At 53.0% G+C, this 10,396-nt stretch overlaps 1 protein-coding gene across 8 annotated transcripts in view; it reads right to left on the bottom strand.

Annotated features, from left to right (window-relative positions):
- Positions 1–10,396, bottom strand: part of PNPLA7 (patatin like phospholipase domain containing 7) — a 64,810-nt gene that overhangs the window by 49,966 nt on the left and 4,448 nt on the right. For 7 of the 8 annotated variants that reach the window (XR_004263946.1, XM_032261898.1, XM_032261901.1 and 4 more), the window contains exons 5-8: positions 9,613–9,704; positions 9,321–9,461; positions 8,581–8,740; positions 6,365–6,445 (exon numbers count right to left, since the gene is read on the bottom strand). Coding sequence is in view for 7 of the 8 variants with exons in the window: in XM_032261898.1 (XP_032117789.1) it covers positions 6,365–6,445; positions 8,581–8,740; positions 9,321–9,461; positions 9,613–9,704 (474 nt within the window). In the remaining variant the exon portion in view is untranslated. Of the gene's footprint in view, positions 1–6,364; positions 6,446–8,580; positions 8,741–9,320; positions 9,462–9,612; positions 9,705–9,852; positions 10,089–10,396 lie in introns of those variants that run through there. The other variant, XM_032261903.1, reaches the window with a different exon arrangement.

The following is a 10,396-nucleotide window of genomic DNA, read 5'->3' as shown; positions in this document are numbered from 1 at the left end:
GCAGTGAGCGTCCACTCCGGACGGGAGCGCTCCCAGGCTCCTCCCCAACAGTGTCCACTCCAAACGGGAGCACCTCAGACTCCTCTACAACAGTGAGTGTCCACTCCAGATGTCAGCACCCCAGACTCCTCCCCAACAGTGTCCACTCCAGATGGGAGCACTCCCAGATTCCTCCCACTCCTCCAAGCCAGTGCCACCATGGCAGGACATAGGCAGATTCCTTTCAGAGAAGCTAACATCAAGACCTACAGACTCTGACCTGTGGGCTCCTAACCCATGAAGGAAAGAGCCAGCTACCTTCCTGTCCAGTCGTCCTATAGGGAGTGTCCCCAGTTAGTGAGGCCTGACCCCATGCACATGTGGCTTCTATGCAGGTTTCAGGTGGATCACGCTCTTTTCTTTTTATAGTTAACTCATGTATAACTCCCATTTAAATCAAGGTACAGTGTAGGGCTGTTGGCCCCACAGGGTCATGGGGTGTCCCTTATGCTGTGCTGAGGTGCAGGATCCAAGAAGTAAAGAGACAGGACACTGGAACACTGGGGAAGAGCAGCTGGACTCGGGGGGCCACGCCACCTATGAGAGGGGACAGGTGAGGCCTTGAATGTGCAGAAGCATCTGTATTAGGCACAAGCAGGGGGAAGGGTCGTAAGTGAGGTCATCATCTACAGGCTTAGTGATAGGCCATACATAATCACATGAGTCACAAGTGAGGGGACCACCCCATTATGTCACCTGGGCAGAGGGGTGGGCCATGTGCAGTAGGGGGCCATGCCGTGTGCAGTAGTTGAGGGTCAGGTACAGAAAAGGGGTCCACCCCCATTAGGTCACTGAGGCAAGGAGGTGGGCTGTGTGCAGCAGGTGTCGTGCGCAACACTTCTTACCTGGGGGCTGGAGACTTCAAAGGGTTTCTAATAGAAGGATACTGTAAGCCAGTGCAGTGGGAGCTGGCAGACGTGTGCTCTTCTCTTAAGATATTTATGGGAGGATGATTTGAGCCCGCACAGAAGCGAGAAAAGACTGACAGGGTGTACAGCCACCGTGACCGTCACACCAGAGGGGTTCTTCTCCCTCGGTTATTTGTGGGATCTCAGGCCTGAGGTCGACTTTCCACAGGATCTGGATGCAAGGTACTACAGCTCCTTTATCAGGAGGAGAGGCTCCTGCTCCAAGCCTGCCATATGCGTTTGCCCTTTCAGGCAGGGACGCCACCGCCTGGGTCTCGGGTTCTCGTCCTGGTCTGGCTGTTTTCCCATGTGCTGCTTCTCTTCTGTGACTGCTCTAGGCATTCCTCCTACTACAGACTGCTATATGGTTCTATGGAAGGATTCTATAAATCAGCACTAAATATGTCAGTACAGCTCCGACTACAATACCTGTATGATTATATAGATATAGAAAGATTATATGGGACAAGTATGATTATGTATATTAGCTAGATATAGTAAGCAGTGAGTTATGCTTCAGGCACTAACTGTGCCTGGGGTCTGCACAGTTCTTCTTCCTCGGACATGGTGGGTGTTACCCACAGAACAGAACATTTCCAGCAATCCAGATTACCTTATGCCTCACCAAGTCAATACCCAACCCAAACCCCTAACAGGCAGCCACTAACCAGACCTCTACCCCAGCTGCAAACAGGCCCCAGGGCCAAGTCCTGTCAACCGAACGTTTTTGTAAAGAAAGTTGGCCAGGCACAGCGGTTCACACCTGTAATCCCAGCACTTTGGGAGGCTGAGGTGGGTGGATCATGAGTTCAGGAGTTCAAGACCAGCCTGGCTAACATGGCGAAAACCCATCTCTACTAAAAATATAAAAAATTATCTGGGCACGGTGGCACATGGTGCAGTCCCAGCTAGTCCAGGAACTGAGGCAGGAGAATCGCTTGAACTTGGGAGGCAGAGGTTGCGGTGAGCTGAGATCGTGCCACTGCACTCCAGTCTGGGCGACAAGACAAGATTCCATAAAAAAAAAAGGAAAGTTAGGGCCGGGCGCGGTGGCTCAAGCCTGTAATCCCAGCACTTTGGGAGGCCGAGGCGGGTGGATCACGAGGTCAAGAGATCAAGACCATCCTGGTCAACATGGTGAAACCCCGTCTCTACTAAAAATACAAAACATTAGCTGGGCATGGTGGTGCGTGCCTGTAATCCCAGCGACTCAGGAGGCTGAGGCAGGAGAATTGCCTGAACCCAGGAGACGGAGGTTGCGGTGAGCCGAGATTGCGCCATTGCACTCCAGCCTGGGTAGCAAGAGCGAAACTCCGTCTCAAAAAAAAAAAAAAGGAAAGTTTTTTTTGGAACACTAGATGGCCGCACTGAGTAGCTGCAAGAGAGGCCACGCGGCCCACAAGGCTGAAGTCTGTGCTCTGGCCTTTCACAGAGAAAGCTGGTCGGCCATCCTCTGTCCTCCAGTGTCAGTGCAGCTGGTACCTGAGCCCCAGGTGAGGGAAATCACACAGCGTGTGCTTTTCACTGCTGGCCTCTTGAGCTCTACCTCATTTCTGTGAGATGCAACTACGCTGCTTTGCACACCCGTATTCAGTAAGGACTTCACTCACGCATAAACTGACTGCTGGAGGCAGAAGAGCCCCTGACCTGAAAGACTGAGGACAAAATAAACAGAGAAGAGAAAAAAAAAGAAAAAAAAAAACAGAGAAGAGAAGGGAGCAAAAGAAAACCTCATCCTACTTTATCCATTGAATAAAAACAAGAAAATTTTTTAAAATTAAAAAATAAAAACAAGGCCAGGCATGGTGGTTCATGCCTGTAATCCCAACACTTTGGGAGGCTGAGGTGGGCAGATCACCTGAGTTCAGGAGTTCAAGACCAGCCTGACCAACGTGGTGAAACCCCGTCTCTACTAAAAATACAAAATTAGCTGGGCCTGGTGGCTCACGCCTGTGATCCCAGCTACTCGGGAGGCTGAGGCAGGAGAATTGCTTGAACCCGGGAGGGGAAGGTTGCAGTGAGCCGAGATCACGCCACTGCACTCCAGCCTGGGCCACAAGAGCGAAAGTCTATCTCAAAACACAAAACAAAACAAAAATAAGAACAAAATACTTTTTTAAAAAGAACATTCAGAGAAAAGAAAAAAACTCTTGAAAACTATGACAGAAACTAAAAATTCAATGGAAGATTTGGAAACTAAAGTTGAAAAAATCTTCTAGAAAGTACAGCAAAAAGGCCGGGTGCGGCGGCCCGCACCTGTAATCCCCACGCCTGTAATCCCAGCACGGGGGGAGCCCGAGGCGGGCGGATCACAAGGTCAGGAGATCGAGAGCAACCTGGGCAACACGGTGAAAACCCATCTCTATTAAAATTACAAAAAATTAGCCAAGTGTGGTGGCACGCGCCTGCAGTTCCAGCTACTCGGAAGGCTGAGGCAGGAAAATTGCTTAAACCTGGGAGGTGGAGGCTGCAGTGAGCTCCAGGCTGGGCGACAGAGCAAGACTTCATGTCAATTAAAAAAAAAAAAGAAAGTACAACAAAAAGACACAGGTAGTGTGGAATAAAGACAATTCTAGATTTCTAAGATTTCAAAACATACACCTCCCTTGCACCCTGTCTCAGGAAGTAAACAGAGGATTCACTTCACTCCACCAACGCAAGCCCGCCAAGAAGGAAGCAGCAAGAGCCCTGTGCGGGGGAGGATGGGTGGCCCAGGATGGTGGCTGGACAGCAGGCCTGGGGAGGGTCAGACTGGGCAAGAGGATGGGGGCTCCAGGGAAGGGCTGTTTCCAGAGAGAAGAACTGCTCATGGAGCCGCTGGTTCAGGGCAGAAAAAACACCAAGCAGCCAAAAAATAACACAACTGTTAATTCCAGGAAAAACAGAAAGTTGCAAGAAAGGAAATTTAACCTTAGTACACGACATGGCTCAGCTGTGAATAGTATCCATGAAGCAGCAGCACCCACCCGTGCGCGCCGTGGCTGAACAGGTTTACATCCCTGTGGACCAGAGCTCCTCTGGTCCTTTCTCAGCTTTCCGCAGGCCCACGAGTGCCTCACACATTCAGGCGTTCCCAAGAAGCCCACCACAGCTCCAGAGACACACACTAGCCGAGGCCCCAAAGAGGCACACGGGGGGGGTCTGGTGGCCGCGACCCCACTCTGCCCCAAGCCATGTTGGTGGCTCCCTCAAAGATGAGCACCAGCCTTCTAATGGCAGGTCAGCCTTGCCCACGGAGGTGGGTGCCTTCTCCCTCCCCAGGCGGGTGGCCACCCCAGCATAGGCCAAGTATCTCGTGCAGGCACACGAGACCCACGGAGCATGAGATGCCAAGGTGCCAGCCATGCCTCCACGCCAGGCCCCAAACAGCTCAAAGCCTACCTGTGCCCATCTGCTGGGAGCAGAGTGAGCACCCTGGACACCCAAACGTCTGGCTGGAGCTTGTTACATCCTTTCCAAGCAGAAGAACACAGGATGGGATCAGAGGACACCACCCAGGCTCCATCACAGGGCTGCATGCAAGGACCTAGACGCTTGGTTCTGCCTGCATGCATCCAAGCCAGGGTTCTGGTGAGCTCTGGAAAACTATCCTGATGAAGGCTAAAGAAACTGAGGTAAAAGTTACCTCAATACACGGCTAAAAACGAATGCAAAAGGAATAACTTAAAGGAGTAAGATTAAAATCAGACACCTCTTTTGAGTTGACAGGCATTTAACAAAAGTCAGCTAATGGACACTAAAGATTTGTTTCACTGCATGTAGGTTTTACTCAAAGAAAAAGAAGATCAAACAAACATTAAATTCTAGTCAATGGGCCAAACGCAGTGGCTCACGCCTGTAATCCCAGCACTTTGGGAGGCCAAGGTGGGTGGATAACTTGAGATCAGGGGTTTGAGACCAGCCTGGCCAACATGGTGAAACCCCGTCTTTACTAAAAATACAAAAATTAGCTGGATGTGATGGTACATTCCTGTAATTCCAGGTACGCAGGAGGCTGAGGCAGGAGAATCACTTGAACCCGGAAGACAGAGGCTGCAGTGAGCCAAGATCATGCACTGCACTCCAGACAGGGCAACAGAGCAAGACCCTGTCTCCAAAAAAAAAAAAAAAATCTAGTTAATGGCTGGGCATGGTGGCTCATGCCTGTAATGCCAGCATTTTGGGAGGCTGAGATAGGTGGATCACTTGAGCCCAGTAGTTCAAGATCAGCCTGGCCAACATGGCAAAACCTCATCTCTATAAAAAAATACAAAATTAGCCAGGTGTGGTGGAGCATGCCTGCAGTCCCAGCTACTTGGGAAGCGGAAGTGAGAGGACGCTTGAGCCCAGGAGGTAGAGGTTGCAATGAGCAAAGACCGTGCCACTGCCTGGGCGACAGAACAAGACCCTAACCCTAAAAAAAAAATTCTAGTTAATGTTGTGTACATGGGCGATTTTACTATTTTTGCACATTTTTTAACTGTTTCATAATAAAAAGTTAAAAATCATATGATAACATGATAAGCAATTTCTTTTTTTAATTGCAATACAGCGTTGCCTGGTGACCCAGGCTGGAGCGCAATGGCACAATATCAGCTCACTGCAACCTCTGCCTCCAGGGTTTAGACGCTTCTCCTGCCTCAGCCTCCTGAGTAGCTGGGATTACAGGTGCCCGCCATCATGCCCGGCTAATTTTTGTAGTTTTAGTAGAAACGAGGTTTCACCCTGTTGGCCAGGCTGGTCTCGAACTCCTGACCTCATGATCTGCCCACTTCGGCCTCCCGAAGTGCTGGGATGACAGGCGTGAAGCACTGTGCCCAGCAGCACATGATTTTTAAATCTGGACACCAGGGCACGCTGTGCTGGTGAGGGTGGGGAGCGGGCATCACACAGGCTGGGCACAGACACTCACTCCAGCGAGGGACTCACAGCATTTTTGAAAATTACAAGTGTGCATCCCCTGGGACCTGCCAAGTCCACCCTAAAGATTTATCCCTCAGACCAGCCTCTGATATAAGGAAGGATGGGCACAGCAGACATTCACTGCATAACAAAAAGCAAAAGATGGCACCAGCAGGGAAGAGCCCAGCAGGACTGCCGGAAACGGGGCAGCAGGTCCCCGGGAGGGCCTTGGGCCTGCAGAAAGGAGAAACGTTTCCCTCCACAACGCTTTGTGCCTTTCAAGTGCTGAACCACATTCATCTATTACCCAGTTCAAAACAGTCATTAAAGACACAACCAGAACCCTTAGCCACACGCCCGGCCACTCTTCAACGCACTGTGGCCGGAACGAAGCTTCCTCCTCCTTCCTCCCGCCTTCCTGGACCAAACCCCCTCCCCTCAGGTCACTGTGGAGAACTGGCCTTTAATCACTGCCAGCTGTCCAGGCAACACAGAGCACCCAGGCCTCCGGGGCTGACCCAGGCAGCGGGACTCACGGTGATGATATCCAGGATGCTGAGCAGGCTGTGGACGCTGTCTCCTGCCAGAACCTCTTTCACCACCACCTCGGTGCCGTCCTGCACTTGGAGAGCAGAGTGGGTGCCGTCAGGGCCGGGCCCACGACCACGGGGCCTGGCGGAGGCTCGCGCAGCCCAGGGCAGTGGGGCCACAGGCCTGCCCCTCTGAGGCGCCATCCCGGCGGCGGGTGCCTCGGCAGAGGGCAGGGGATGAGAGGGACCTGCTGGCATCAGGGGTGTAACAGGCAAGGGGCAGGGGCAAGGAAAGCGGAGATGAAGGAGGAGGAGGCGCACCTCTCCACCCACCACTCGCCCTTACTGCGGGGACCGAGCCAAAAGCTCCCAGACCCTGCTCATTTGCTGAACTAGCTGTAAGGGCTCCAGGGACCGGTTCAGCTACTACCAGCCTGAATTCCAGAACTTTGATATAATTTCCCATTAGGTTAAAAAAAAGAAAAGAAACCATGCTATTTTGGTGATTTAACAATGTAAGAACTTTGGGAGGCCGAGGTGGGCGGATCACCTGAGGTCAGCAGCTCATGACCAGCCTGACCAACACGGAGAAATCCTGTCTCTACTGAAAATACAAAAAACTTAGCCAGGCGTGGCAGCGCATGCCTGTAATCCCAGCTACATTGGAGGCTGAGGCAGGAGAATCGCTTGAACCCAGGAGGCGGAGGTTGCGGTGAGCCAAGAATGCACCACTGCACTCCAGCCTGGCTGACAAGAGTGAAACTCTGTCTTAAAACAAACAAAGAAACAAACAATGTAAGAACTTCATCTCAGCTTGACCCAGGAAAATTCTTTATGAAGGTGCCCAAATCTGATCCCAGCCCCTCCATGAGGCCAGAGGGATGTGGGCTCCAGTCCTTCAGCCCACACGAGCTACAACAGAAGCCTCTGCTTCACCAGCTGGGCGGCCCCATTCCCAGGAGTCACTGGCTCCGACTGCCCCAGATGGGTGAACCAAGCCCCTCTCCTTCCTAATGACTCAACAAGTCCAGCCACACACTAAGCGATAAACCTGAGAACCAAACAATTTGCCCAGACAGCACTTCTGGTCTAGAAACCCTGACAGGCAGGGCAGGAACTGTCATGGGGTCGGTGCCCACTCCCTGAGGCACAGCTGGCAGGAGCCCTGCAGGTCAGGGGGATGATGACACTGAGGCCAGGGTTTGCTCAGGGTGTGCTTTAAATAAGAACAAGCAATGGGAGGTGTGGGCCGAAAACTACCCGGACAGACAAAGCACCACCACCCTCCGGGAAGGCAGGACGACGCGGACGAGGCCACGGCAGGGTCTGGCCCAGCCCCAGCCCCCACAGCGAGTCAAACAGTATGATTTAACAGAGGTAGGAAACGCGGATTACGCTCCTTATTTATTTATTTATTCTGAGACAGGGCCTCACTCTATTGCCCAGGCTGGACCAGCGCAGTGGTGTGAACACAGCTCACGCAGCCTCGACCTCCCAGACTCAAGCAATCCTCCCACCTCAGCCCCAAGTAGCTGGGACCACAGGTGCTACCACCATGCCTGGCTAATTATTTTTATGTTTTGTAGAGACAGGGTCTCACTGTGTTGTCCAAGCTGGTCTCCAACCCATGGGCTCAGGCCAACTTCCACCTTGGCCTTAATTATTTTCTTAATTAAATTAAAATGATTTAATTTTATTAGAAACCTGAAAATAGAGCAAGGGTTCAGCTAATCACAGCAGATCAATACAGTGGCTTACTACTGAACCATCGAAGGTCTTGGAAGAAACACGTAAAAGGGCTGTCAGGCCCAGTGGCTCCTGCCTGGAGTCCCAGGGCTCTGAGAGGCCAAGACGGGAGAGTGCCTTGAGCACAGGAATTGTTGACCAGCCTGGGCAACAAAGTAGACTCCATCTCTACAAAAAAATTTTTAAAGTTAGCTGGCCATCATGACACACACCTGTAGTCCCCGCTACAGGTGAGGCTGAGGCAGGAGGATCGCTTGAGCCTCAGAGGGGAAGGCTTCAGTGAGCTGAGACTGCACCACTCACTCCAGCCTAGATGACAGGGTAAGACCCTGTTGTTAAAAAAATAAATAAAATGTAATAAAAAATAAAAATGGTGAGTTTTCCCCACATAAATTAAAATAAAAATTCTGCCTAACTTTTCAATGGGAAACGCTTCACAACTTGAGACAGGGTCCTGCCCCCACCCTGCAACTCACAGCATCCTGCATGCAGACCTCCAGACGCCCGTCCTGCACCACACAGATGCTGGGGTCGGGCTCCCCGGGCTGGAAGACGTGCTCCCCCTCCTGCAGCTGCACAAAGATGATGTGTTTGCAAAGCTCCAGGAACAGCGGCTTCTCAAAGTGGCCCAGGACCCTGAAAGAGCCAGAGTGTACGGTGAGACGCCCTTCCAGGGGAGGAGGGCGACCTCCGAGGGGGTCTCGAGAGCACACAGCCACCAACAAGCCGCTGACATCCCCGCCAAACACAACTGTAAAGTCCTGAAATTCCCGTGAGCCTGTTTTCCATCAGCTCAGAGAACTTTTCAACCCGTCAACCTGAGCCACATGCACACGGGAGGAAGGCAAAGGTGGCATCCGGGAGGGTGAGCTTGGCCAGGGAAAGGAAGGGGTGCAGTCTAGGGGCTGGTCAGCAAGACAGGGGCATGGAGCAGAACCCAGGCTCAAGGCCTTGGATCCACCGCACCCTTCTCACTCTTGCTCTGCGTTCATCACTGAAGAGGAAACACTGGGAAATCGTCCAACAGAGCAAGAAAGACCTGGTGAAGGTGCCAGCAGATCGCAAGGCCCCACCACGGGGCACAGACACCAGCAGCCCCAGGACGGGCTTTGCCAACTATCCTCCAACGCAGGACAGCCAAGCCGGAGTCAGTCCCCAGTGGGAAGCCGGGGAGGACCCGGAGCCGCAGTGGCCCTTGGACCGTCCCTGCCCTCACCGAACGTTTTTCAGCATGTACAGAACTTCCGACGGCAGGTGAGAATTCTTCACGTCGAACTCCGTGAGGTCGGCCTCCAGGAGGGAGGGTGGGGGCTCCTTGGGCTGCAGGGCTGGGTATTCCTTCTTGAAACGCAGAATCCTACAAGGCAGACACACACCAGCCTTGAGCAGATCAGGCGATTTCAAAAGCCACGGTGTCAGCAGCCAATACGCCAGGCAGCTCGGGGTCGGGGAAGCCAGCACCATCGGGGTCACCCTGGGCAGGATGTGCTCTCAAGGACCCTCAGTACCTCTTGGCCAAAGACAGCACCTTGGTCCTCTTCCTGGCCCGCTGCCGGGGCAGGGCAGTGTTCTCGACAAGGGTGTTGGGGAGCGTGGTCACCTGCAGAGCCGAGGGAAACACCCAGGCACTGACCCCGTGAGCTGCGAGGCCGAAGCTGGGAGCCGCAGGGGTCAGTCCTCAGGACCTGCCTTTGGGCCTCCTGCAGTCCCAACTTCAGCTCCTGGGTCTGGCTGTGCCATTTCCCCACCCCGCCTGGCCTGTGAGGGAATGTTGGCAGTGACACGGCAGGGCTTTGTCCAGCCCCACGCGTCCTTGAGATCATCCTCACTGTCCCTGAAAGTCAAACCTCCAGAGCCCAGCGTTTCACACCTGCTGGCCCCACTGCCTCAAAGGCTGACGGCCACTCCATCCTCGGCTTTCATGCCAGTCAACGTGACCCTTTCCTACAAAAATCCACCACTGTCGGCTGAATCCCAGCACTTTGGGAGGCCAAGGTGGGCGGATCATGAGGTCAAGAGATCGAGACCATCCTCCTGGCCAACATAGTGAAACACTGTCTCTAATAAAAATACAAAAATTAGTTGGGCATAGTGGTGCACGCCTGTAGTCCCAGCTACTCAGGAGGCTGAGGCAGGAGCATCACTTGAACCCAGGAGGCGGGGGTTGCAGTGAGCCGAGATCACGCCACTGCACTCCAGCCTGGCAACAGATCGAGACTCCATCTCAAAAAAAAAAAATCCACCACTGTCCCCACCCACCTTCCACCCCTCACTCCCCTCTGATCCGGGGCC

Source organism: Sapajus apella, unplaced genomic scaffold (assembly GCF_009761245.1).
Source record: "Sapajus apella isolate SASKATOON/1434 unplaced genomic scaffold, GSC_monkey_1.0 scaffold126, whole genome shotgun sequence".
NCBI classification, from domain to species: domain Eukaryota; kingdom Metazoa; phylum Chordata; class Mammalia; order Primates; family Cebidae; genus Sapajus; species Sapajus apella.
This window is presented reverse-complemented; position numbering and strand designations above follow the sequence as displayed.